Source organism: Microtus pennsylvanicus, chromosome 5 (assembly GCF_037038515.1).
Source record: "Microtus pennsylvanicus isolate mMicPen1 chromosome 5, mMicPen1.hap1, whole genome shotgun sequence".
In the NCBI taxonomy this organism is placed as follows: domain Eukaryota; kingdom Metazoa; phylum Chordata; class Mammalia; order Rodentia; family Cricetidae; genus Microtus; species Microtus pennsylvanicus.
The window spans coordinates 137397947-137424135 of record NC_134583.1 but is presented as its reverse complement, the minus strand read 5'-3'; the positions used below and the strand labels follow the sequence as shown (position 1 = coordinate 137424135).

The window sequence follows — 26189 nt, the reverse complement described above, 5'->3', positions numbered from 1 at the left end:
AGATTATTAATGATAACCACACAGTGCTCCAGTAAGTCATAGTTAGCTAAGATGTTTCATAGTTTGGGCTTTGATAAAGTCAGTTTAGCTTGAATTCTGGTTGGGTCCTGCTGTGTGTGTAAAGTTGAATTACACCTTTAGTAACCATTCTAAACTTCGCTATCTGGAGAGTGGAGTGTATAGTAACACTCAGCATAGAGTGTGAACATTAAGATAACTCATATAAAGCAATTCCCATTGCCAGCAAATAACAGTAATTACTGTTGCTGTTGTTTGCTACTATTATTTTATTATTATGTACCAATCACTATCATTTTGTGTCCACTGACCATACATTCTGGATTTTGACCATGTATTGTAGGAACTTCTCATCTGATCCAAAGAATCTGTCTCCATCAAAACTTGAGGGCCTCTTGGATTACCCTTTTCTGTATTCTAAGTGTCCTGGGCTTGTCAGTAAGGGTGTCCACAAAGCCACAACTCATGGGTGATACAGAGAAGTCACTCTTGCTTCCAGGTGTTACACTTTGGTTTTGTAGAGCTAATGCATTATTAACTGTTTTGAGTCTTTTGTTAAACAGACAGGTATTCATTATGCTCCAAGCTATGATTATTATTCAGAAATTTAGACTTATCTTTACTTTTGTCAGGTTTAAGCCGTTTTTTCCATACCAAGCCTTGCAAGGATTTGAAGAAGATGAAGAACTTATTCATATTCAACAGTGGGCACTTACTGAAGGCCGGCTGAAAGTTACATTGTTAGAATGTAGCAGGTATGTTCTTTGTTTTCTCTTTACTACATGTGGGCAAGAAAGTATGATAGATATGTACTTAGGACTGCTTATTCTGTTTTTATGTTAGTTTATATTGTATTATTTTTTTACATTAAATGGTTAAAGCATAAATTTAATGAAAATAGTCTTTTCCAGTTTGCAAAAATATGAATCATATTTTAGAATGTGTCTTTAGAAAGACACTTGGAATATTTGTTTTTACATGCACATTCCTATAGTGACATTTTTATCCTTTCCTTTTGAAGAGCATTCCTAGCATAGTAGTTTTGAGAATTGTGATTATTAAAAATGCTCACTGAATTGACTAAACCAGACTTTGAACCAACCCTGCACATTTGAAAGTAGTCTTTCTGAGCTTCAGTGTTTTACCAGCAGAGTCCAAGCTGTGTTCGTTTCTTGCCTAAATCAATGACTACACTAGCTTTACCATTCATTCCTAACACTTGGTTCCCACTATGACAGCCAGAATGACCTTTAAACTGCAAATCTATTGTCACTCTCCTACTGAGAGCTCAGTAGCTTCCTTCTTGCTCCTAGATGGCATCCAGATCTTTCCCTGATACACGAGCGTCTCTTTATTCAATTTCTTTTTCCTGCCTTCTCTTCTGCCCTCACTCATAGTGTGTCAGCTACAAGGGCCTTCTTAGGAGAGGGTTTGACAAAATTTCTTCCAGAAAGTCAGGGTACTGTGATCTCCCCAACTCTGCTGTGCAGTGCAGAACCAGTCACAGGCAATGTATAAATGGATGGGCCTGGCATGTACTGAGCACTGTGATTGTTTTTTAACCACTTAAAAATGTAAAATGTTTTGATAGCCCACATAAAAGAGAATGAGCCTGGGTTTGGACCACAGCCTGCCATTTTCAGCCTAGACATCTTAAATGACAGCTCCTTACTGTCTGTCATCTGCCTTCTTGACCCATACTGCCTCATGCTTTTTGAAACTAGCCTGTCTTGGTCCACTCCAAAGCTACCTCCTTATTATCTGCTCAGCATTCTAAATACAGTACACTGACCTTAACTGCATTCCTGTGACGCTTGTTTATGCCACCAACTACTTACCACTTTTACATTTTTCATTTCTAACTCTTAATACAAATAAGTACTTGAGTAGTAGGGTGTTGTGGGAGCTGCGGGTCCCATTCCGCCACCCAGCTCCTGCCACCGGCTAGCTTTACCCGAAATAACAACACACAAACTGTATTCTTTTAAACACTGCTTGGCCCATTATATCTAGCCTCTTCTCGGCTAACTCTCGCACCTGGACTATCCCATTTCTAATAATGTGTGTATCACCCCTAGGTGCGCTTACCAGGAAGATTTTAGCCTACGTCCATCCTGGGTCAGAGCTTCATCGATCGCGTCTGTTCGGGAGAGGGGAGCATGGCCTCTGAGCGCACTTCCTCTTCCTCCCAGCATTCTGTTCTGTTTACTCCTCCCACCTATGTTTTAACCTATGAGGGCCAAGCAGTTTCTTTATTATAATTAACCAATGACTTTCCTCCATCATTTCCCCTTTTTCTGTTTAAACAAAATAGGGTAGATATATGTTCTCATCAGTAGGAAGTGCAGGCAGGCAAAAGCAATGTTATTTTTTTACTTGAATCTCTTTACACATGGGCTACTAGGGAAAGGTGTTTCCTGCTCTGAGGGAGGATCTTTTTTGGGAAATCACTTTACAAACCCACACAGAAGTGTGCGTCTTAGAGGATCCATGTTTATTTAAGTTGACAGCCAAGATTAACCATCACGTATATTCTATTATTCTTTAAGATTTATTTATTTATTTTCATTTTATGTGTGTGAGGATTTTGCCTGCAGGTATGTTAGTGAACTGTGTGTGCCTGGTGCGGGCAGAAGCCACAAGAAGGTTCTGATCCCCTGGAACTGTAGTTATGGACACTCAGCTGCCACATGGTACTGGGAACTGAACCCAGGTCCTCTGCAAGAGCAGCAGTTTCTCTTAACCACTGAACTGTTTCTTTGCCCACCTCCCATTCTTATTAAAGCTTATATTGTTCCTTAGTATGGAATTCTTTTTTACTTAATATAAACATAGAACTTCTTATTCAGATAGGTTTTATGTGATTCAAATTGAGAAATTTTCATAGTATTATTTCAACTATCTTGTTTTGAATATAAAATTCTTAGTTTATTATCATCTCCAAAACAGAAAATGATAGCAGAAGGGGCAAAATGGAAAGAAAGATAAAAGTGCATTTACTTGTAATTTTGCATTTTGGAGATGACATAAAGGCCTAATACCTTTGAGATAGTTTTCACCATAATTACTTACTGATATGAAAATTTTTTAATGAATAGAACATTTAAATGTAACACAATTAAAAATGTTTCTTAAATCATTTGAACATAGATAGGTAAAGTTCTGAATTGGCTTGCTGTGATGAGCTGAAGTTTGATGGGGTTTTAGTAATTACACACATACACACATGCACGTGCGTGTGTGCACACACGCACACACACCCCAACTAATAAATAAATAAATACTAAAAAAAAACTTCCAGTAATTTTTCTCCTAATCTATGAAATGGAATATGATGCTCACTATCTGTTGTCAGCCATGGCTCTTATAAAAACTTTATTTTTTTAAACTGTTCACTTTGAAATAATGAAAAATTTGTGTGTGAATAGTGTTGAGTTTTCTGTCCTGCCCAGTTCCTGCAATCGTTAAGTCTCAAATAAATTATACAGAGGTCTACATTAGTTATAAACTGATTGGCCCAGTATCTCAGGCTTCTTATTAACTCTTATAACGTATATTAGCCCATTATTCTAGTACATGTTACCCACATGGCTCAGTACGTTTTTCAGCAAGGCAGTCACACCTTGCTTCTTCTGTGGTGGGGCTTCCTCCTTTCCAGCATTCTCCTGTTCTCATTGCCCCACCTCTACTTCCTGTCTTGTTGTCTCGCCTATACTTCCTGCCTGGCTACTGTCCAATCAGCATTTATTTAAAATATATTTGACAGAATATAGATTACTGCCCCACATCAGAATAGTTTTTAAACATTTTATCTATTTATTTTGAAGTAGTTGTAGACTTAAAAGCATGCATGAAGGTTTTTATCAAACTAATATGTTAAAAGATTTTGAGAATATATTTTCCCAATGAAATTTTAAGATATATTTATTTTTTATGTGTATGATTGGTTTGCTTGAAGTATGTATGTCTACCATATGTGTGTCTGGTACCTGCAGAAGTCAGAAGAGGGCATCTGATCCTCTTGGGACTGGAGTTAGAGATGGTTGTAAAACTCAAGTGTAGCCGGGAGTGGGGGGTGGGGTGGTGCACGTCTTTAATCCCAGCACTTGGGAGGCAGAGGCAGAGGCAGGTGGTGTTAAGTTGGGAGCCTAGACCCCAGCTCCCCAGGCCTGAGAGCTGTATAGGTCTGGACTCCAGATCCCAGCATGTGGGATCAGGACCACTCCCACAGAGTATTTATGTGAGCTCCCAAATTTCTCCTGGTGGTCCTGTTCCCGGTCTCCCGGCTCCCACTCCCACCAGAGAACACAGGAATCCCATTAAACCTGAATATTTCTTGATTTGGCTTGTTTTGATTTGGCTTGATTGGAAATTTGCATTGGCAGAGAGCTTGCGTTAGGGAAAATTCCTAACAGGTGGATCTCTGTGAGTTTGAGCCATGTCTGGTCTATAAGAGCTAGTTCCAGGACAGGCTCCAAAGCCACAGAGAAACCCTGTCTCAAAAGAAAAAAAAAAAAAGACCTCAAATGTATATGTTAAGAAGTTAAATTGCCTCAATAACAGCTATACAGAGATCAGTTCCCCCACTACAAATGAAACTTAAAGAATCTTAGTTTACTTTTTTTTAACTTTAACTTTTTTAGCTGACAAAGTGTGTCTATCTTTTGTGACATGCTTTAAAATATGCATACATTATAGAGCTACTAAGTCAAGGTAGTTATTTTCCTAAAGTTCACATATTTTCTGGTAAATTGCACATGTTGAAGAGAAAATGATTCTGGCTCTCAGTTCTAAGAGGGATTTATCATATTGTTATGTGAAAGATATAGGGTGATGTAATAGATACATTGAGAGGCTAATTTTATCAACACTTTGAAAAACAAAACCATGATCAGTAAAGTTTGTTATGAGGGTGCTGCACTCCACAGCAGTCCCTTCAGGGCAGTCTGTTCTTTGAGCTGGACGATACTAGTGCAGGTCAGATCTTCACGGAGTCACATTTGCTCTGTTTCAAGTTCTGTGTTCTCTCAGCAGCTTTTAGGGTGTTGTTTTCTTGGGTTCTAAAAATACACCTTTAAAAGTTTGTTGTTTTCAATGTTAAGTATGGTAGACATAGAAGCCCACAAGCGTTGCCCTTCTCTCTTCCTGTGCCTCCCTTACCTGTTTATTTCTTGTTGCTGTGATCGAAGCCTAGCAGAGAAGGAAGGGATCATTTTTGTTGACAGTCCATCATGGTGAGGAAGGCGTGCATGTGGCAGGAGTGTGAAGCTACTAATCACATTGCATTAGCAGGTGAAAAACAGAGAGAGAGAGGAATGAGATTGTTCAACTCCCTTTCTCCTCTGGCCAGGACCCTTGGCCCATTGGCTGGTGCTGCCCATATTTAGGGTGAGTGTTCTCCTATCAGTTAACCTAACCTAGGAACTCCTCATAGTCATGGCCATAGTTTATTTCCAAGGTGATTCTAAATTCCGTCAAATCTAACGATCAAGAGTAATTATCACAAGTCTACTTCTTGTCAATTTGACATTCAATCACAACACTTTTACGCTGTAATCTTCCTCCTCTGGTCTCCATTAGCTCCTGGTCATCTCACAATGCAAAATGTGTTCAGTCCAACTTCAAAAGTCCCCCCCCCCCGCCTAGTCTTTAACTTTAATCCAACACTGTCTAGATGTCCACAGTTAAAGTCTTTTTTGAGTGATTGTTACGCAAGCAAAAAGACCTGAGTTTTAATTCATCCCAGCACCCACTTAGAAACTGGGCATAGTTGCATGAGCCTATAACCCCTCATTGGTGTGTGGGGGCAAGCAGATCCTGGGAGCTTGCTGCCTACTCAGCTCAGCTGAAAAAGAACTTCAGGTTCAATGAGAGTTTCTGTTTCAAAAGCTAAGATGACAGGCAATAGAGGATGACACCCAAAATATCCCTCGGCCTTCATGCGCATGCTTCAGAGTGTAAGGCTCTCCGCCTAGACAGATTCACCACGTCCCAGATGCTAAACATATGCTGGGTATATGTTTTGATCAATCCTTACTATGTCTGGGCTTCAGAGGGCTTGGGTAGCTCAGTCCCCGAGTTTTTCTACGTATAGCACAGATGGTTTCTCTCTAGGCCAACTCTGCTCCTTCCCTTCAGCGTTTCTCAGCAGATGACCTGTGATTCTGGTGTGTGTAGCATTCTGGAGTGTCCACCTTCAGCTTCAGGCAGTGTCCTCTTTGCAGATACTCTGCCACATACTGCCGTTCCTGAGAAACCAGTGCCATGTGGATCACACTGCCAGGTTTTACATTCAGCTGGGATGAAGCCTGGTCCCCTTAGACCACAGTTCCAATTACCTTTGTATCTGATCTGGTGAAATAGTTTCTTAGGCAGAGAACCCCTTTATCTGCATATCCCCATATTTTTACAAGACAGAGTCTTTGATGAGTGAGCCCCTTTCCTCCTGTCCCAGTGCAGATCAGTTTTTCTCTTTAACATGCTAGTAATAACTAGGTACATATAGCTAGTTTTGAACCTTTCTTATTTATAACTTCGAATTCACTCCCAATTTTCCTCACTAAACTGCACATTTCTTATAACTTTCTGCCCCACTTTTTGCTCTTTTTCACTGTAGACTTGGATGAGAGCAGAAAGCAATAACCGTGACGTAGCCTGAATGCTCTCCTGTCTTGACATCTCCCGATGCCAAACAAAACAGACCATTGTTTTTTAATTCAGCCTCGCTCAAGTTCTCAGGATATTGGCAGAAGGCAGCCACATTCTTTACCAGGATGCAACACACAGGGTGTCTAGCCCATCCCTGACAGAGTTCTTGTTCCCTGTCTGAAACGTCATAATCTGGGCCTCTTACCCGATATGTCCATTTCTAGTCTATCCTCATGAAATTGTTCCTTTCCTAGGCTCTTCTCCCATTTTATATTTTATAACTCTCAACAGCATCAGCACTTTGATTTATTTGTTTAGTCTTATAATAGATCACAGGCTTGCTTTGTCATATAAGTGCAAAAACACACTACAAGGAGTCCAGTGTCATTCTCCTGGCACTATCCAAGCTTGAGGGTGCGTAGTAAGTGCTGTGTTTATCAGTTCTCTCTGCTGGCTTTGCAGTGTCTCCTTTTACTTCATATTCTTTGAATAGCTTTATGTGCATATTTGTGGTAAAATATTTAGTTCCTCATGGAAACCTGTTCATACAGAATTTCAAAATTTGTTTATAAGAGGGGATAATTTAGGTGTTAAAATTCTACTTTGCATTTATTTGTGAATCCTCCAAGACTATTTTACAGGAAAAGTATAGCCCCTTTTATGGTTAAATTTTTCATTTTTAAGAATGATGCTTGCCGTCCACACCTTTAATCCCAGCACTCGGGTGGCAGAGGCAGGCGGATCTCTGTGAGTTTGAGGCCAGCCTGGTCTACAAGAGCTAGTTCCAAGACAGGAACTAAAAGCTACGGAGAAACCCTGTCTCGAAAAATCAAAAAAAAAAAAAAAGAATGATGCTAAACACTTATGATAATATCTTTTAACATTTTAATGATTTTCATTTGGCATTTATTTTGTTCTATACTTTTAATACAGTCTTTTACATCTATGTCAGATAATCACTTTATATTTTATTGAAATTTATCTTGTCTCAATATTATAATGGAACATAATAGTAAATCAAGCATTTGCTATATTTTCAGTACTTGACAAATTTTATTATCCTGTCTCAGAAAAATAATTATTTATTGGTATAATTATCCATTATTTTTTCTTTAAAACATCTTTTTATTTAAAAAAACTTTTGTTCTTCTTTCATATATTACACCCTAACCATAGTTTCTCTCCACTCCTTCTTTCCACCCTCTCTCCCCCAGATCCACTTTTCCCTTTCCGATAAAAAAAAAAGCACGCCTCCCAGGGGTATCGACTGAACATGGCCTAACAAGCTATATATAGTAAGACTGGGCCCAAACCCTCATATCAGGGCTGGACAAAGCAACCCAGTAGGAGAAAAAGAGTTCTAAGTGCAGGCAAAAAGTCAGAGACGCTTCCACTGTTGAGTCTCACAAGAACACCAAACTACACAACGCTAAGGCATATGCTGAGGACCTAGCTCAGACCCATACCGGGTTCGTGATATGTAATCCAGGTAGCACGCATCATTTAAAGTGTACAGTCAGTCTCTTAATGTAGCTTCCATTCGTCTTCAGAAGCTCACCTTGTGCATGCTCATAACCTCATGCCTTTGTGCAGTCGAGCTTCATTCTCTTCTAGTTTTACCCTGGTCAGAAAGCACAAGTGTGCTAAATGTAGAGACCCCTAATTCATAACCCCAATCTGTAAAGCGCACGAGCATGCACACTGGACACTCGCTCAACTGTGGGTTTTGTAAAATTGGGGACAGAAAAACAATAGTGAGGAAAGCTCATCAGTTAACATCAGGTTACCTTTTTTTTTTTTATTTTAAGTTTTTTTTCTTTTTTATGTGTGTGTGAGAATGGGTTTGGGTGTTCCATGGAGGCACAAAGAGAGTGTCAGATGTTCTGGAGTTGGAGTTACCTGATGTGTGTGCTAGAAAATGAACTTGGGCCTCTTGAAGAAAAGTAAGTGCTTGGAACCCCTGAACCACTTCTCTAGTTCCTTCCTTCCTTCCTTCCTTCCTTCCTTCCTTCCTTCCTTCCTTCCTTCCTTCCTTCCTTTCCTCCCTCTTTCCATTTATTCAAGGTTAAAGCCAAAGAGCTCAGCTGAAATCTGTTTTCAGGACAAATTGGCCTGTTCAGGGATCCATTCACTTAAAGTTTCAATTTGATCATGTGGCATTGTATAAAGTGTGTGGGATGGGGTAGGGTGGATGTCGGGTGTCTTTATCACTCAACACTTAGTTTTTGAGACTTCTGTTATTCAACCTGGAGCTCCTCCTATATTTCACGGAGAGCCAGTGAACCCCAGGTTCTGCCTGTCTCCCCTTCCTACCCCTGCACTGGTGATAGAGGCACATGCCACCATCCCTGACTCTTCATGTGAGTGATGAGAGTCTAAACTCAAATTCAAGCAACTACTCCTGGAGCCATTTCTCTAGCTTAGGTGATTGACATTGAACAGGAGTGACTTCATTTTGGTTTAGTAGTTTGTTCTTTAGGGGCTTAATAGAGGAACTCAGTTCAGAACCATGGCTTCCTATAATGATTCTGGGTTTTGTCTATAAGTTTTCTTATTCTAAAAATTTAGTGTGAACGAAATTATGTGTTCGTTTTTGAATGGCTCCTTTGACTTAGCAACCTTTCATTGCATCCGTATTGCAGAGTGCTCTAGTACTTATTTTGTTGTCATATAATATTTCTTTGGAGTAGAATTTCTAAGTCATATGTTAATTTTTTAAGCAACTGACAAACTTTTCTTCAAAGTGACTGTACCATTTTACATTCAAATAGGTATGAAGATCCAGGTTTCTCCATAACCCCACCAATGCCTCTTAAAAAACAGTTCTTTTTAAAGATTATAGCTACTCTAGTCGGCTTGAAATGGTTTGAGTTGTATTATTCTCCTGGCTTATAACAAGTGTGCCATGTGCATGCAGCGTTCGAGGAGGCCAGGGAGGGTTTGATGCTTTGAAGTTGGAGTTACAAATAGTTGTAAGATGTAGGTGCTGGGACCAGACCCAGGTGTTCTTTCAAGAGGGCAGCAAGGGGTAAATTACTGAGCCCCTCTCTTGCCTGTGCTTAAATTGTGTTATTTTAGTTTTTATTGTTATGTTGTAACTTTTTTCCTCCTAAATACTTGATCTTTATCAAATTCATTTGAAAATATTTGCTCCTGTTCTGGGAATTGTCTCATTTATGTGATGGTACCCTTTGAAATATAAAAATAATTCACAATAGGTTTTGTTGTTTTATTTCTGTGTTAGGACCTATTTCAGGACCTTGTACCTGTTTTAGGCAGTGCTCTGCCACTGAGCTAGATACCAGCCTTTTGTGAATCTAATTTTATGTCTTTTTCTTTTATTTTGATACTTACACTTTGTGTCATAATAAAGCATAATGTAGTCTAGGGCAAGATTTTGTTTTTCTTTTGAGTTTTGTAATTTTTTATATCTCACATTTAATAACATGACTACTTTGAGTTAAATTTTTTGCTATCTGTTATGTTATTTTAAAAACATTTTGAATTCACTATGAAAAATGTAAAATTGCTTATGATCTGAGGAGTAATTCCTAAGAGCTCACTCTCTGGTTCGTGACTCCTGACCATTAGCACATCTGTCTAGAGCCTGGAGCTCTGCTTGCTGGAGAAGCCAGAGACAGTTCGCGCTCTGAACAGATGGTGGCAGCAGAGCTTCAGTGAATGAAAATTGTGGTTATTCAAAAAAGTCAGCCATTTTAAGTTAGGAATTTCTTGATGTGTTTGACCTGTCTTCTTTTTGGTAATAGTTTATTAGGTACTAAGTTTAAAGTCTTTTTAAAAGATTCTTTAATATTTATATTTAGGAACTTTGTCACCCACTGTCAAAAATTATTTGGGATTCTCAGTTTATGAACCCAGTTCGTGAGATATGACTGTGATCTGGTGAGCTTGCCCAGTGCCTCCAAACTTAGGACACAATTTTCTCAAGTGTCCGTGGTGTATTTTTCCACTTTTCTTTTGTTATTTCATTCCTGCCTGTGCTCTTTACATAGTGATAAAGTAATAGAGTAATGGCGAAAATGCTGGTAAATGCTAAAGCTATTCATAAGCTCATTCCAGAGACAAGTTGGCAGGTTACAATCTGATTATGAGGGTGCATATTATAGAAGTTAGACTTATGGATAATACCCTTGTTTTAATCCAGTAATAAAAGTTTTATGTCATCTCAGAATTAGAGCTGTGTCTTTATAACTGAATATTAAGCATGGCTGTTTTCTTTATTCTGTGGCTGTTGTTTTCAAGATAGGGAAAGTGTCTGAAGGGATGGCTCAGTGATTAAGATCACTGGCTCATCTTCCAGAGGGCCCTGGTTTGATTCTCAGCACCCACAACTGTCTGTCACTCTACTTCTGGAGGCTCTGGCTCCCTCCTGGCAGCAGGCATGCACATGGAATACAGAAAGACATGCAGGCAAAACAACATTGATAACCATTTTTTTAAGGGGAAGAAGTATCAAATATTGAGCACTTATTGTTTGTTTAGCCCTATGTTAAGTACTTTATGTGTTAAAAAACTAAGTATGCTTTATGTATATTGTCTTCTAATTTTAAAAATAGTTCTTTCAGAAAAGTAAGTAATCCTATTTTTATTCTAAAATTTTCAGAGAGGGAAAGAGATTGGGAAAGCAAATTATTTAACTAGGGTCACATTTGGTGGTAAAATCAATATGCGTGCAAATACTCAATTGTAGTGCCCTTCTGCATATTAAATTTTACAGAAATTATATGTACCTATATGCATCACTCTCCAAATTGTTTCACTTTTAAATCCAAAAGTCTTTCTTGAAAGTCTCTGTCTTGCTTACTATAACATAGAGATATCTGGCCAATTGTTTTACCTCATGATTACATGGTTCTGTTTGTTTAAAACATGGAACACCAGCTGCCTAGGAAACCTCTAACTTGAGCCTTACTCTCTTGGCTTTTCCACTAGAGGGTGTAACAAATGTTTCTTTTTTTGTTATTGTTATTAAAATAGTAATGGAATAATACATTGCTTCTCCTTGTGATTATGAGAAAGGAGATATTTATTGCATATGACCGGTACAGTACCCTGCCTGTTCTGTCTTTTTCTGCAGGTTGTTCATTTTTGGATCCTATGACAGAGAAGCAAATGTTCATTGCACACTTGAGTTGAGCAGTGGTGTTTGGGAAGAAAAACAAAGGAGTTCTATTAAGACGGTAAAATGGGTAGCTTTACATTCGTGTAAGATTTATTCTGTGAGCATGCCTTTCTTAGTGCTTCCTCGTTCTTAGATTTACTGTTGCTCGTAAGCAGACAGCTGTTGTCTGGAACAGTGACCAGCAGCACCGTCACGAGTGAAATAGATCACCTGGAGCTGGATTGGGCAGACTGAACAAGAAGCAATCTGTTCAGCTTTCTTTTAAAAATGTTAGTGCTGTTTCAGGTAAAGAATCAGAGGTTGTAATTTGTGTATTGTGTAGGTGTACTTGTGAATTCACATGTAAGAAGCCAGAGCTCCATGGAATTCCTTAGATGCATCTACCTTTGTTTTTTTCAGACAAGGTCTCACACTGGCCTGAAGTTCACCAAGTAGGTTAGGTTGGCTGACCAGTGAGCTCAGAAATCCACCTATCTTTTCCTCTCTCGTGTTACCAGGTTTGATTTAAAAAAATTAAACAAAACAAAAACCAAACAAACATGGGTTCTTGGACATCTACCTTAGAGGCCTCATGCTGCAGAGGCAAACACTTTACTGACTGAGCTATTGCCCCAGCCCCAGAATGAATTAGATTTACCGAATGCCTCAGAAGGCTTGTGAGTTCACATTTATTAACTCAGCAGCATTTTATGAACAGTGTTGCTCTGTGCTTGGCACTGTTTCTGATGCTGGAGAAGCAGTGGAAGACGAGAAGAGGGACTAGTGTCAGCTACAGTGTGAGACGGTAGAGGAGGAGCTGTCAGTCCACCAGGAAAGTGAAGCTGGCTGTCGCGGAGCTTGACGACTGCTCCAGGAAGCGGGATTTTAAAAGTGATGCTCTTTAGATCTTACTGTAAGTGGGTGGGATACAATGTCCTCGGAAAGAATGGAATAATTTTGACCTGAGTGGGAAATAGAAACGGAATTAAGCTAGCAAAGGAAGTTGGGGTGCTGGATTGTGAGAAAGTTGTAAGAGTTGTTGAAGATTGTGAATGTAGTAGAATAGAAGACTACAAGTTCCGTGTGTGTGTGTGTGTGTGTGTGTGTGTGTGTGTGTGTAGGTGTAGGCGTGTGTGTGTGTAGGTGTAGGCATGTAGGCATGTAGGCCAGAGCTCGCTATAAATTATCTTTCTCTGTCACCCTCTACCTTACCCTGTTTTGAGACAGGGAATCTAACTGAACCTGGCGTTCATGTTTTAGCTATACTAACAAGCCAGGCAACTAAGGGATCTGATTCTCATTGCCCCATCTTGCTCCCAACTCCTACCCCCAAGACTGGGTTAAAAATTAACTTTGACATGCCCAACATTTATTTAAGTTACTTTTGTCTTTTTAGACAGTCTCACTATGTCCCCCTGGCTGGCTTGGAACTCACTATATAGACAAGGCTGACTTGAACTCGTAGAGATCTGCTTGCCTCTGCCTTCCAAGTACTGGGATTAAAGGGTGCACTCACCACTCCCAGCCGGCACAGCGCTTATGTGGTTGCTGGGAACCTAAATTCAAGTCCTCAGGCTTGCTCATCTCTCCAGCTCAAGGCAGGCAGATACAGATTCATATTCTCTCTCTCTCTCCCTCTCTCTCTCTCCCTCTCCCTCCCTCTCTCTCTCTCTCCTATATGTATCTGTCTTCCTCCCTCTCTTTCTGGTCATTATTCCTGCCCCAACTTTAAGTTTCATTTTTAATAAATTTAAAGTAGCTTCTCCAAGGAATGAAATAACCAGTTTTAGAATTTGTGCTGAAATACGTAACTGTATGAGAAAGCATTATTATTTTGTCTGGTTAAATTTTAACTTTGAGTTGCTCATAACTTGCCATTGCTGCTGGCATTTTCAATTTCCTTTATTTTATTTTCAAAGATATGAGATTAGACAGCTATAATATTTTACAGCAAAGGTTAGTAAGACTTTTAATTTTGAATCATTATTTTAGGCCTTAGCATATGTCATAGGTAGTTTTCAAGAAAAAATTTTTGGTTACTAATTATATCAGGTACTGAAAATGTCAACAATAGTATCTGCAACCAATAAACCGAAGTTCTGTGTATTTAATAATTTTAAGAAGGCAAATTACTATTTTCCAAGGCAATATAAAACATTAGGAATAGACTTTGATACTTTGTGACATATTGGAAATTTGAATATTAAATCTCACATCATTAAAAACATATGCTAAATCATTTAATAGTCTACCTATATATAAATACAATTTTCAAATTTAAGTACGTTTTTAATGTTGAAATTTATTCAGTAAATTTGATCATTAGTTGCAGTGAATATGCAGCATCAAAGGAAGTCACCCACCTCCCTTGCCCTAGCACTGGGGATTCAACCCAGGGTGTCACAGATGCTGAGCTTACCTTCTACCCTCTAAGTTTTTATTTTGTGATAACATCTGTTTAAGGCTGGGCTTAAACTTGTCCTCCGGCTTCAGCCTTCTGGAAGCTGGGATTACAAGTCTACTCTACTTGTCTCTTCCAGAGTTTAATGTGCTTTTGAGGTTTTAGAGCTTTACAATACTGTAACCAAGGATTCTGGCTGTCATCCTTGTATGAAGTCTTGTTTCCGTGATTGTATGATGTCTGATGTACTCCTGAGTATTCATTTTGCAAGAAAAATGATGAAGTCCAAGGCAGATCATTGATAGGCATCAGCCAATGTGACATTATAGTTTTTGTTTTGTGTTGGGGTGTGTCAGGGGAGGAGAGAAGAGAGTGCACACTCGAGTGAGCATAAGTGGTAGTGCAGGCATATGTGTGCCGCAGAGTACAGGACAGTTTGGGATGTCCTACCACCCATCCCCCTCTCTCATCATAAGTGGTAGTGCAGGCATATGTGTGCCACAGAGTACAGGACAGTTTGGGATGTCCTACCACCCATCCCCCTCTCTCATCATAAGTGGTAGTGCAGGCATATGTGTGCCACAGAGTACAGGACAGTTTGGGATGTCCTACCACCCATCCCCTTCTCTCATCATAAGTGGTAGTGCAGGCATATGTGTGCCACAGAGTACAGGACAGTTTGGGATGTCCTACCACCCATCCCCTTCTCTCATCATAAGTGGTAGTGCAGGCATATGTGTGCCACAGAGTACAGGACAGTTTGGGATGTCCTACCACCCATCCCCTCTCTCATCATAAGTGGTAGTGCAGGCATATGTGTGCCACAGAGTACAGGACAGTTTGGGATGTCCTACCACCCATCCCCTTCTCTCATCATAAGTGGTAGTCCAGGCATATGTGTGCCACAGAGTACAGGACAGTTTGGGATGTCCTACCACCCATCCCCTCTCACCACTGCTGCATGTGCTAGAGTAACCGCCTATGAGCTTCTGGGGGTTCTTCTGTCCCTGTCTCTCATCTCATGAGATTACAGGAGTTTGGTGGTACACCTGCTTTATGCAGATTCTGGGGCAAACTCAAGTCCTCCTGCTTTTTCAACAAGTACTTTACCTGCATCTCCTCCTTAAATGCTTTTTTAGGCACTATGTCCAGGGATTTTTATCTAACAGCACATTGGCAGAACTGAGTCATATAGTATGGGAAACCTGAGAGAGAGAGAGGGAGGGAGGGAGAGAGGGGAGAGAGAGAAGAGAGGGGGGTATGTGTGCATGCAAGTGTTGGTAGAGACCAGAGGCTGACCTCTTGTTCTTCTAGGGATGTCCACCTTCATTTTTTCAAGTGGGATCTTTCACTGGCCTGGAACTCACTGAGTAGGCTAAACTGGTTGCTCATTGAGTAGTGAGCTCCAAGGAATCTACCTGTCGCTGCCTCCCCAGCACTGGGATTACAAGTGTGTGCCAACACATCCACGTCTTCTTGTTTGTAGATGGAAATTTCTGTCCTGCCTGGTCCCGCAGCCATTCAGTCCCAAATAAACCCAGAGGCTTATAGTAATTATAAACTGTTTGGCCTATTTCTCAGGCTTATTACTAACTAACTCTTACAACTTAAATTAACCCATAATTCTTTCATAATTTTTATCTGTGTTTAGCCACGTGGCTTACTACCTTTTCTCAGTAAGGCATTCTCATCTTGCTTCCTCTACTTCTGGATGACAACTGCATCTCTGCCTTTTCTCTTCCCAGAATTCTTCTAGTCTGGTCACCCTGCTTATACTTCCTGCCTGGCTACTGGCCAGTCAGCATTTTATTAAACCAATACAAGTGACAAATCTTTACAGTGCACAAGACCATTCTCCCATAGTGTTTGTTTGCTTGCTTGCTTTTAATGTGGATATTGGGGTCAGATTCAGATCCTCCGTATATCATGGTAAGCTCTTTTACCAACTGAAGAATAGAATTGTGAATGGTTTTTAGGTAGCTAGCTCACAAGAAAACAAACCTGTTTTTCTGTTTGATGCCTTGTTTTTAAAAAAGTCAATAGAAATAGCGGGTGTAGGGAAGGCATCAAGAAGTGAGTGCTGCCAATGAGCTAGAAAAAGGCATATACCCAAGAGCATTGGGTAACAGGGCTAGGCCCTTTGTAGAAGTTCACCAACCCCGTCTTCTCTAGCATTTGTAAGTCTTGGGCTGTTTTCATGGTACTCTGTTTCTTGCATGTTTCCTATCCTCTGCCAGCTGACTTCTTTTGTATGCTAATCTTGATGTTGTTACTATTTTTGCCACAACTAACCCCATGAAATAACTATGTAAAGATAAATATATGGGGAGAAATTAGTGTTATCAATGGAAAGGATAGTGAGGTGAGTAGTAAATCCAGGTACTACTGAGTAGGGAACTCAGTTTGTGAAACTATGAAGAGAAATCTCATGCCACTGAAAATTAATGCTAATAGAGTTAAGAAGTCTTTGTCACGCAAGCTACACACATGCTGATATACAAATATTAATATGTTTCTTATACTGTTTTACAATTCAATGAGTGAAAGTTCTGGAAGGAAAGAGAAGGCTGATTAATGATCTTTAAATCTAATTGACAGAAATTATTGTGTCCCATTGTCTGATCAAAGCCCTTGTATGATTCCTTAAAGATAAGGACTAACTCCTTGATATTGCCCAGAAGGGGACCTGTCTAGCCTAGTCTTGCCCTCTCTTCTTCCTTCCATTCTCATCTTCAGTCATGCTAGCTTTCAGTCCTTCTTACTGGCGTCATCCTGTGCAGTACATCTCTAATACTTGTGCACCCTTCCTAAATTGTGTTACACATGCTAACCCAGCTTGTTTTTCCATACACATTTATAGTCTTCAGAATTCTGCTTGTGCCAGCCAGGCCTTAGCTTGCTTGCCCTTGTTCAGATGAATTCCTGGACTTTTGTCCTGGTTCATTCCTGGAAAGGGCTGACCTCAGACAGCTGTTATTTCAGTGTCAATAGCTTTTAACTGTAGATGATGGATGTGAGATACTCCTGGGGAATGAGAGTGGACCAGAGAAACGAGGGTGTTCTTCCTCTAACCTTGAGCCTGTCTGGCAGCTGGGTTATCTTCTTTGGCCCATGCTTCTCACAGTACCACCATTCCAGGTTCTACTTGATGCTCAATCCCTAATATTACTTCTTATCTCTATTCTTCAGTCTAAGGTTGATAGTGACCTCTTTTGCTGGTATCTGAGTTTTATTCTGTTATCTTGTTTGGAGCTCAGTTCTTTTCTCACCAACTAATCATTCCCCTTTATAGATTGCCCTCGCTTTCCAGTATTTCAGAACTTTCCCTCTGTACCAGTGTTATCATATCCTACTAGCACAAACCCGTTTGCTAAATACTTGTCACCGCTGGAGTGTTATATTTGTATGATAATTTTCATTAAGTGCCTTGATTGGTTTTGTTCTGCATATTCAGTAACTATTCTGGGAAGACTAAATGTAGCTCTCTGGACAGGAACCTCTGAGTACCCTTAGCAGTTTTTCTTCCAGACCTTTAGGGTTTCAGGATGACTTTTAGTCATACTTTGATCTTTCTTCTTCCCTGAATATTTCCCATCTCTGTTAAGCAAATAAAAATCTTTAGAATGAGGAATTCTACCAAATGAGATTTACTGCTCAATATTACTTTTGTGAAGAGCTGTTTTTAACATGTGCAAATCTTACAAATGTAGTACCTAGTGATGCAGTGTTTTCTTTCTGGCAGTACTAAAAACATCAAAAGAACGCCTCATGAGTGTATTCAGCATTGCTGAAATAAATAACTTGGTGTGATTTAACATTGAACTGTCTTCACTTCCGTTTTAGTTTTGGAGACTTTCAGAAGCCTTGTTGGATAATAATGAATAAAAATCTACATTTCCAGATCTGTCTACACACTATTGACAGTGCCTACAGAGGATTTAAAAGGACTCTGAAAAACTGTAATTTTAAGTGAGAACATTTGAGCTGAGACAGACAGACTTCTGAATACATTAGGCCAGATGCCTAGGACTTGGCATTTTGGTGTGTTTACTTAAGACCACATGCCTGGCAGGTCGAATTTTGGTGTGCCTATTTAACCATTTGCCATTTGCAGTCTTAATCTTATCAAAAGGAAAAGAAAGATTAAAGCAAATAAAGCTTTTTTGAAAATGTCAGTCTTTTATGAAAACTTTGGTTTAGTTCAGCTCGATAACATTTGAGAATACAGTGGGGAGTGGCTGAAATTTTAACCATATGTAACATTTTATAATTGGCTTCTTACATAAGTTAAATGTCTTTCGGCTCTAGTAAATAGTAAACCCTCCATAATATTTTCACTCTTAAAAGTTCATCTTAGTTAAAAATAAGGGACAGAATTCTCTGTCTCAGCTTTCTACACTCTGATATGATTATGAAATTCGGTCAAGGAGTAAGAATTTATGTTAAAATATTGTTTACTTAAATCAAGCTAATCTAAGACACTAAAAATGAGGAGGAAGTAACACTATTAGGTATAATTCATTTTATGATCCTTCTTGTCAAGAGAAATAGACCAGCATTCCTGTGAATTGTATGTCACTATAGCAGCTCCGAGTATGTCAGAGTTTCAGCGCAAAAGAACTGCACTGCTACTGAGGGAAAGTCGCTTCTTTGGGGGAAACTAGCAAATAATGTGTTAAAGAGGTGACAGATGAAAAACTTTCAAGAATAAAAGCTTTAGAGAGCGCCTGGGAAACAGAGACTATGGAGGTTTTTTCAACAAAGGCGGTCATCAGTCTCTCTTTAAGGGAGACTAAGAGTGGGGGTTGAGTCTAACCAGGCCTCCCTTTGGCAGCACAGCCATGCCAGGGTCTGAATTCGTCTCGGCTCATCTACAAGTGCTTTATTATTTTGTAAATAAGGCTGATAATGCTTCTCACAGTCTCGTGGGGGCAGGCACTTCTTTATCTGTGCCTGCCATAGTTCCTGGCATGAAGCAGGTCATCAGCAGTATATTGGAGCTGAGTAGATTCAAGGATGTGACCAGGCAAGGGGAAGACTTGAAATAGGAGAGGAGAATGGACAGCTAAACTAGTTAGTGATTATGGAGATAAAAAAATGGAATCAAATGGCTTTGGATATCTCTGAGAATGGAAGAGTTTTAGAGAGGTAGCCATAAAGATGAGGAGGTAAACAGAAGAGAAAACAGCGGATATTCTGGACAACCTAGGTTTGAAGTGATAGTGACCAAACAAAGGGCAGTCCAGAGATGAAGTTTTCTTTTGATTTGATGTTTATTTTGTTTTTATATTTTCAGTGCTATTGTTTCAGCTTCCAGTGAACTTTCAAATTAAACATTTTGTTTGGACTTCATGCCCTCTTTTTAAGTCTCTTCTTTCATATAGGATAGGGGAAACGGTAGTTTCATTTATTTTGCATTTCAGCAGTGCTAGGGATCAAAACCCAGGGCCTTAAACATGCTAAGCAAGTATTCCATCAGTAATCTACATCCCCACCTCTAATTTATTTATTCGTTTGTTTGTTTTTTGAGACAGGGTTTCTCTGTGTAATTTTGGAGCCTGTCCTGGAACTCACTCTGTAGACCAGGCTGCCTCGAATTCATAGAGATCCGCCTGCCTCTGCCTCCTGAGTGCTGACATAAAGGTGTGTGCCACCACCACGTGGCCTTTACTTTTATTTTTAAGGGCTGTTGAAAGAGCTTGGGAAATGGCTCAGTGAGTAAAGTGTTTGCCATGTAAGCATGAAAAAACGGAGTTTGCTCTACAGCACTGTGTAAAAGCCAAGAATGGTGGTAGGCATCTGTAATGTCAGCAACAAGGACTTGGGGTGGCGTGTTGACAGACAGATTCCTAGAGCTCATTGGCCATCCTGTCTCTGGACAGGTGACTGAGATCCAGGTATCTTGGGAAGTAAGGTGAAGATGAAGAACAGCAGAAGACAGCTGGTGCTGACCTCTGGCCTACGCATACACAGACATGTACACAAACACATGACCTCTGGCCTACACATACACAGACATGTATACAAACACATGACCTCTGGTCTGCCCATATGCACACATGTACACCAACACATGACCTCTGGTCTGCACATACACAGACATGTACACCAACACATGACCTCTGGCCTACGCATACACAGACATGTACACCAACACATGACCTCTGGTCTGCCCATATGCACACATGTACACAAACACATGACCTCTGGTCTGCACATATGCACACATGTACACAATAACACATGCAAAAAATTGCTGTGGAGAAAACTAAAGAGGTAAAAGCATTACTTTAGGTTCTATTTCTTAAGATGTTTTACTTCACAGTGAGCCAAGAACAACTCCGGAACTAACATGCTTTTCAAAGCACAGTAGCACCTTCCCACAATTTTTTTTTTTTTTACCAGATGACTCTTTCTGAGTCATACACAGATGCTAGATGCAGAGCTGGGTCATAGGTGGTTCAGGAATGTATTAAAGGTACTGCCAGGGTTCATGCAATTAAGTGGTATCCACCTTACTACCCACATGTACTAGGTCAGAGAGAAAATACTGCCCAGTTAGCAAACATCAGAGGCATTCTGCAAACCCCAGACAGTGGCCCGCAGCTGGCTTTCTGTTCTACTGTTGATTTACGTATGAGACTAGGTTGCTCTGGATCAACTATGAATGACCTGGAACATGGATTTCCATTACTCCGAATGATATATTCTATCATGGAAGCGGTTACAGAAAACTTTTACAGTCACAGAACAAAAAAGGAAAGTCGTAAATTAGTGTACATACTGTTTACATTGATAAGAAACATCAGGCAAGTGAATCACAGCACGTTGGGGACAAATTTCTTGTGTAGATTTCAGATGTTATAGTATACTTGGCATTTGGATTGATGGGGTGCTACTAAACCTAACTAAGACACATCCTGAGAAGCTTAAAACTGATAAACTAGGAGGGTGTTAGGTCAGATATAGAAATTAAGACAGTTGGCGAAAAGGGGCTTGTAACATCCATAGATTTCGATTATGGACCTGCAGCATTCCATCTCCCAATAATTATGTTCTAGTTAAGTCCAGGTCAAGCAAGCAATCTATAGGATATATACTGTAGATATAGCTTCTTCAGAGGACATTTCACACTGCTATATCATCTCCACAAATCCACATTCTTCCACTATAATTCTATGATGGTAAACACTTTACTTCATCACTTCTAGAGAAGAGGAGTCACTTCTGCCCAAGGCCTTTGCCCCACACCTTCAAAATCTTCCTGTAACAAGGTGAGGAAAAGACTTTCTTGAGCCTTGAGAGAAAGTGGTCTTTTTTGTCTTTGTTTTTTAAGATAAGAAAGCCAAGATGATGAAGAGATGACTCAGTGATTAAAAGTGTTAACTGTTCTTGGAGAGAATCTGGGTTCAGTTCTCAGCAGCTGGGACTATATAGTGGCTTAGAACTGTTCACAACTCTGCTTCCAGATTTCCAGTTACGAACTTGAGCCCTCTTCTGCTCTACAAGGGCAACAGACATGAACATAGTACACATACATACACACAGTAAACTCTTCATAAAATAAAATCTAGAGTCAAATGGTGACTCTAACATAGCAGGTTTACTAAAAGAAGGAGGGTGGCTTATTTGAGAGAATGTCCTTGTTAGGGACTATTTAAGTAGCCTGTGCATTACTGTCAAATGATTCAGGAAAAAAAATATGCAAGAGAAAGGCAAATGTGATGAAACACTGGTCAGGAAATATGGCTCAGAATAAATAGGAAAAAGTTGTAACTTTTCTGTTATTCCTGAAATGATTTCAAGATAAAAAGTTATTTTTTTTTAGAAAACCTTATTTAAAAATATCTTTCCCTAAATCTCCCCACAGACGTAGTATACGAATCACTTCCCACAAGTATACTGTTAATATGTAAAGGTGAAGGTTGATTGGTGACTCAGATTTAGAGCTGTCTCTCGGACGGAAATTTCAAAGGACATGAGTATTCCATGCTGTTGTTTCCATAACAACCCCAGCCTTCACCTACTTTTCTTAGCATTTTATTTCACTAGAATGGTTGCATAAAGTTTAAATTTGTTTCAAGTCAAAGCATTAATAAGGCTTTAATCAAATTTAAAAAGAGGAAACCTTAAGTGTATTGATTATTTAGATGGAATTATTTTAGCAGCCTTTTGAACCTAAGCAGAAGACCGTTTTTATTCCTTAGATCTCTTAGGTCATTTGTATTTGTATGAGGATGTTTCTGTTCTCAGTGCATTTCTGTCTTTGTTGTATCTTTGTGACTGAAGGATACTGTCCTAATTGACCATCTAATTACTTTAGAAGCTAAGTTACGTGATGGCCAAACTGCCATTCTGTTTGGAGAAGCCTGTCCGTCCCCCCCTCTTCCAAGAAAGTCTTTCTAAGGAAAGATTATGTAGGTATCTGGCTTGTGTCTGACATTTATGCCCAGTTTCATTGAATCACAACAACAGCCCAATGTACCAAGATAGTGGCCCCTTCACTGTGACTTGGATATGATTTGTTTCTCCTAAAGGTTAATGTGTTAGAAGCTTGACCCCAGTTTGGCAATATAGAAGATGCTAGCATCTTTAAGGAAGTGAACCCTTAGGGCACATCCTTGGGTCACAGAGTTTTCTCAATAAAATTAAAGTAGCTCTCATAGGATACTTGATGCTCTCTAAAGAACAGTTACACCGGAGCCCAGCTGAATTACTCTGGCTTCCTGTAAATGGAAACTGTGCTTTTGTTTCCTGGCTGCCCAGACCTGAATAATCACACAAAAACTATGTTAATTACAACACTGTTTGGCCAGTGGCTTAGGCGTGTTCTTAGTTAGATCTTACATCTTAAATTAACCCATTCCTATTAATCTGTGTATCGCAATGAGGCTGTAGCTTACAGGTAATGTTCTGGCATCTTTCTCCCTTAGTGGCTACATAGTGTCTCTTTGACTCTGCCTACTCTCTTTGTTCGGATTTCCTGCCTGGCTTTACTCTGCTAAGCTATTGGCCGAAACAACTTTATTCATTAACCAATAAAAGCAGCACATATACAGACGGACTTCCCACATGAGCTTTCTGCTCTGTTGAGTGCTCATTCTTTTACACTGTTCCCGTTGTAGTGAGTGAGACCACTTAGTATGCAGTCCTCACAAGAGCTGACTGGTGCCATACCAGTGGACCTCCAGAACAGCTAAGTAAACCTCTTTTCTTCACAAATATTTTGCATCAGGAATTTTTTGTTGTGAAAAGTATGAACTAATATAGTCTCTTTATAAATAAATCCCATAAGCCAGACGTGACAGTGCATGCATTTTAGTCCCAGCACTGGAGGCAGAAGCAGGTGGATCCCTATGAGTTTGATGCCATCTTGGTCTACACAGTGGATTCTAGGACAGCCAGGGCTACACAGTGAGAGCCTGTCTCAAAACGGAAGTGGGGAGGGCGCAACAACAAAACAACACATCACCTTCCAGATTTCATGGAACTAATACTTAGAGCCAGAATTCAACCCAGCTGAACACAAAACTATCCCAAGTAACATTTTAGTTGTCCTTCAGAATTTTTTTTTCAATTTGCCATAACTATTGGGGCTTAGGGAAGTAAGCTAATTTTTGTGGGTTTTTAGCTATTCATTGAACATTAACCACTAAAAAGGTAAATACCATTCTGGTAAGGAAAATGTTTACTTCTATAGTTCATGTGAGAAAATATAATTTGGAATTCATTCTTATCCTATACAGATCTACCCATTTAAGCACCGTGGCATGTGAGGGTGTGTAGACGGAGATGGGGAGAGATTATTGCATCGTTGAGACAAGGACATAAAAATTTACTTCTGCAATTTCACCTCACAAAAATTTATGAATAGGTTAAACTGTAATGATAGATCTTTAAGACTATGGGCAATTTAATTCTGGGTATCAGGGGCTTAGACAGTTATCATTATTATATTAAATATTTATTTCCAAGATATGAATTATAATTGACAGGTCGAGATTTCTAAAATTAGCACTGACAAGATGGCTCTGTAACTAAAACCTGACAACCGAAGTTTTATCCCAGAACCTACATGGTGCAGAGAACCACCTCCTTCCACATGTGTATCTCCTCCACACACATACAGTGAATAAACGCAATAAGAACATGTTTTTAAGATTTCTAAAGCTAGAACAACTTCTATATTGCATATATTTAACGATTTGCAAGGTAAACATTTATATAGTTGGCAGACAAATGTGTTAGAAATGTAACTGTTGTCAGTTCAGTTTGCTCAGATTACAGAGCACAGATTGCATCCAGGCTGGGAACACTTCTGTCTATCCAAATAGGAAGCAACAGGCCTTTTGAAAGATCTAGATGGGTAGATTTTGTTTTGTTTTGTTTTATCATCCACTGCCCTTAAAAGTCACAACCATAATTTGTGAATCTACTATCTCCATTAGTACAAGTCACAAAGAGAAACATATTCTTGTCCATGTTTGAAGCACGGTTAATAAAAGCTCAGGGTCAGAAATTGAAGATCCAAAAGTAAAAACAGCCATCCACTGGCTCTTAACCTCGACCTCAGTCTGAAATGGTGATCCTGTCTCCAGTAATCTCAGAATGAGACCGTGTGTGAGAGAGCTGTCTGCCCCCATCTTATATTCCTTCCTAGGGCTGGGATTAAAGGCATGTACCACTGGGATTAAAAGTGTGTGTCACTGTGGCTACTGGGATTAAAGGTGTGTGTTATTGTGGCTACTGGAATTAAAAGTGTGTATTACCATAACCTGGTCTATAAGGCTGACCAGTGGGACTGTTTTTATTTATTATTATTAATTTATTTATTAAAATACAATTGAAATGCCGCTACACTTGTTCATTTCCTACACCCCCAGTATACAGGTGTAAGATAAACAAGAAACATGATTCAGTTAGAAGTGACTGAGTTAAATGTATTAGTACTATTACTTAATTTTTAGTGAGTTATAATTCTGAGGAATTAATGAAAAGCAACACTTAGTTTCTATCTTAAAAAAAAATTCCAAAATAATGAATCTCCAAGGATCATTCTGGTGTTGGTCTGATCTACTTCTAAGCAAATATAGGTGGGAGTGCTGGTCCAGCTTGGACAAGCTAGTATCCCTAAACCATCTATCAAGGCAAGCCAGTAGAACTGTGCTGTATGGCATGCATCGCTGTGCCTACTACAGCTATGTGCAGGATTGGAGGATGGCAGGGAGGACGGAAAATAATACAATGGCATATAATGAACATTTAATGCTATTAATTTCATTCCTTCTTTTTTAAAAAAAAAAGCCTCTAAGTAAATTTCAAAAGCATACTTAGAGTAAACAGTCAGACTTTGTATATTCCTTATATTTATTGAATGATAATGTACTATAGGATCTCTTATTAGATCAACAGAACTGTAGAATTCTTCGATGGATCCATGCATTGCTGTAGCTTTTCTCTAGTAAAGCCAGCTCTGTTATAATCAGGATTGCAGTCTCAGTTAAGTCAATTGATACCTTCTAGACAATTTTAATTTCCCATTTGTTGTAAGGAGGGGCTGCTTGTTCATCCCGGCCGCCCGGCTAGCTTAGCCCCGAAATAACCACACAGAAACTGTATTCATTAAATCACTGCTTGGCCCATTAGCTCTACCTTCTTATTTGCTAATTCTTATATTAACTTAACTCATTTCTATTAATCTGTGTATCGTCACATGGCAGTGGCTTACCGGGTAAAATTTCTAGCATCTATCTCTGGCGGATCCATGGTGTGTCTCCAACTCTGCCCTTCTTTTTCCCAGCATTCAGTTTTGTCTTCCCTGCCTACCTAAGTTTTGCCCTATCAACAGGCCCAAAGCAGTTTCTTTATTCATTAATCAATACAAGCAACACACAGAGGGGACTCCCACATCACCCATTGTGCCTCTGTCATCATCTTGTCCCTCCAGTAGTGCCAAAACTGTAACCCTAAATGATAGCCTCATCCATTCCAAATGCCATA

General features: G+C 39.6%; 1 protein-coding gene across 1 annotated transcript in view; it reads left to right on the top strand.

Annotated features, from left to right (window-relative positions):
* The window catches only part of Pdzd8 (PDZ domain containing 8), a 60579-nt gene that overhangs the window by 22581 nt on the left and 11809 nt on the right, over window positions 1-26189 (top strand). The window contains exons 2-3 of the mRNA XM_075974549.1: window positions 651-773; window positions 11765-11867. Coding sequence (XP_075830664.1) covers window positions 651-773; window positions 11765-11867 — 226 coding nt within the window. The remainder of the gene's footprint in view (window positions 1-650; window positions 774-11764; window positions 11868-26189) is intronic.